At 48.5% G+C, this 1,779-nt stretch overlaps 1 protein-coding gene across 1 annotated transcript in view; it reads left to right on the top strand.

Moving 5' to 3' along the window:
- Positions 1-1,779, top strand: part of Pmar_PMAR006850 (conserved hypothetical protein) — a gene marked incomplete at both ends in the record, with an annotated part of 5,372 nt that overhangs the window by 3,359 nt on the left and 234 nt on the right. The window contains 6 exons of the mRNA XM_002788112.1: positions 45-276; positions 322-411; positions 916-1,122; positions 1,173-1,303; positions 1,358-1,450; positions 1,498-1,631. Coding sequence (XP_002788158.1) covers positions 45-276; positions 322-411; positions 916-1,122; positions 1,173-1,303; positions 1,358-1,450; positions 1,498-1,631 — 887 coding nt within the window. The remainder of the gene's footprint in view (positions 1-44; positions 277-321; positions 412-915; positions 1,123-1,172; positions 1,304-1,357; positions 1,451-1,497; positions 1,632-1,779) is intronic.

The following is a 1,779-nucleotide window of genomic DNA, read 5'->3' as shown; positions in this document are numbered from 1 at the left end:
TCATAGGCTTTTTGTGAATTGGAATCAGTGGATTGAATTCATAGGACTTCTTTGATTCAGAGTGAGACTACTAATGAAGGCTTTGCAACGGTGGATATGTTGGAGAAACTGTCGAGCATATTGCCGACTCCCGAGGAGGCTGAGATGCTCCGGGCCTATCATGGCGACCTCACACTACTGCGGCCGATCGAGCGGCGGCTCCTACCTTTAGCGCTGATGAAACGGCCGCAGTTTCGAATCAAGGCTATGATAACGTTCCTGACCTTCCCAGACCAGGTAAGAGGTGAGGGCTCGTGCTACTGAAGAGCCTCCTCGTGTTAGTTGAGTGGAGTAAGGAGATCAATAGCGGTATTGCAGGAAGCCGCGGATCAAGTGCGGAGCTCGAACAAACTACGTCGTCTGTTGTTCCTGGTGAGTGGGAGGAGTAGATCTGGTCCATAGTGAAGGAGTATGAATTCGGGTTAAAGTATACAAAAACCAACTAGAGCTTCCAAAAATTTCCTCAAAATCTTCACATTACCCCCAACACACGTAGTTGAGCATGTTTTTATTTCCCTGCACTGAGTGGAGGAGATAGGGAATAGGTGTAGATAGTAAAGTCAGTGTGAATTCTCGATATCATTACGTGGACAGCGCACGTGGTTGTGTTGGGTCCACCACTGTTGAGATCAGACAACTCAGCAAGAGTCGTTAACAAGTGGCTCTAAGCTCATGAGCAATATGCTAATCATACCACCAGAATTGGGGTTGAGAGCAGCTGAATATCGAACTTTCACGACTCGTTTTACGTGGAGTGGCGTAAAACTCGGTGAAAAAAACGCGATATTTTCGGTGGTATGCAGTGGTCGTGAAATATATTCATCACTAGTGTTATTCATATCGCGGCCGCCCGTGAAACTCCATTGTTGTTGACAGGTTCTAAAATTCGGCAATTTTGTGAATCACGGGTCGACGGATTTGACCACAAGAGGGTATACGTTGGAGTCACTACTGAAGTTGATGGAGTTCAAGTCTACCAACGTGCCGGGGGTGACGATGCTGCATTACGTGGCGTGCCGCCTTATGGAAGGGGAAAAGGGCGACCAGTTGGACCCAATGAAGTTAGTGGAAGAACTCAGTCTGGTGGGTTTGGGGTGGGAGCGATAACGTGTATTTGCTTTTCCTTCGTGAAGGTGGTAACGGCAACTGGGGAGAGCACTGAAGTGATCGTATCTACTCTTACGTCACTGGAAAGAGATATGCAGATGTTCCAGAGGGAGGCTGTTCAGCAGGCCTCGCAGTACTCGGAGGAGGCCCTTGGCAGGTGATGAGTTCATTCGGTCTGTGGGTGAAGACCAAGATGACATTCTTTATGTAGGTTGGAATCATTCACTCGAGAAGCGTCAGATAAAGTGAACGGGGTGAAGGTGGAGTGGGCAGCGTGTGAGGAGGCTTTGAAGGAACTACGACGGTAAGGATGAACAACGGTGGTGAATTTGTAGGAATTGTGGTAGACAGGTTTTTCGGCGAAGACCCAAGACGGTGTAGTGTGGAGGATTTCTTTGGAACAGTGAAGGCGTTCTTGGACACCTACAAACGAGCTTGTGGTGACATACGGAGGAACCCTAAGAAATTTCAGCAGCTTATATACCGTAAGTTGGCCGAATCGTACCCGTATGATGATGTGGCTCAGCACCGCAGTCTAAGGGTCCTGGTGGATGAAGGAGGTTTGCATGGTGTAGATTAGCGAGTGACAAGTGGGGAAATGCAGGTAGACTCGCTCACTGTGTTACGATCTAG

Source organism: Perkinsus marinus (genome assembly GCF_000006405.1).
Source record: "Perkinsus marinus ATCC 50983 genomic scaffold scf_1104296928836, whole genome shotgun sequence".
Lineage (NCBI taxonomy): Eukaryota > Perkinsozoa > Perkinsida > Perkinsidae > Perkinsus > Perkinsus marinus.
This window is presented reverse-complemented; position numbering and strand designations above follow the sequence as displayed.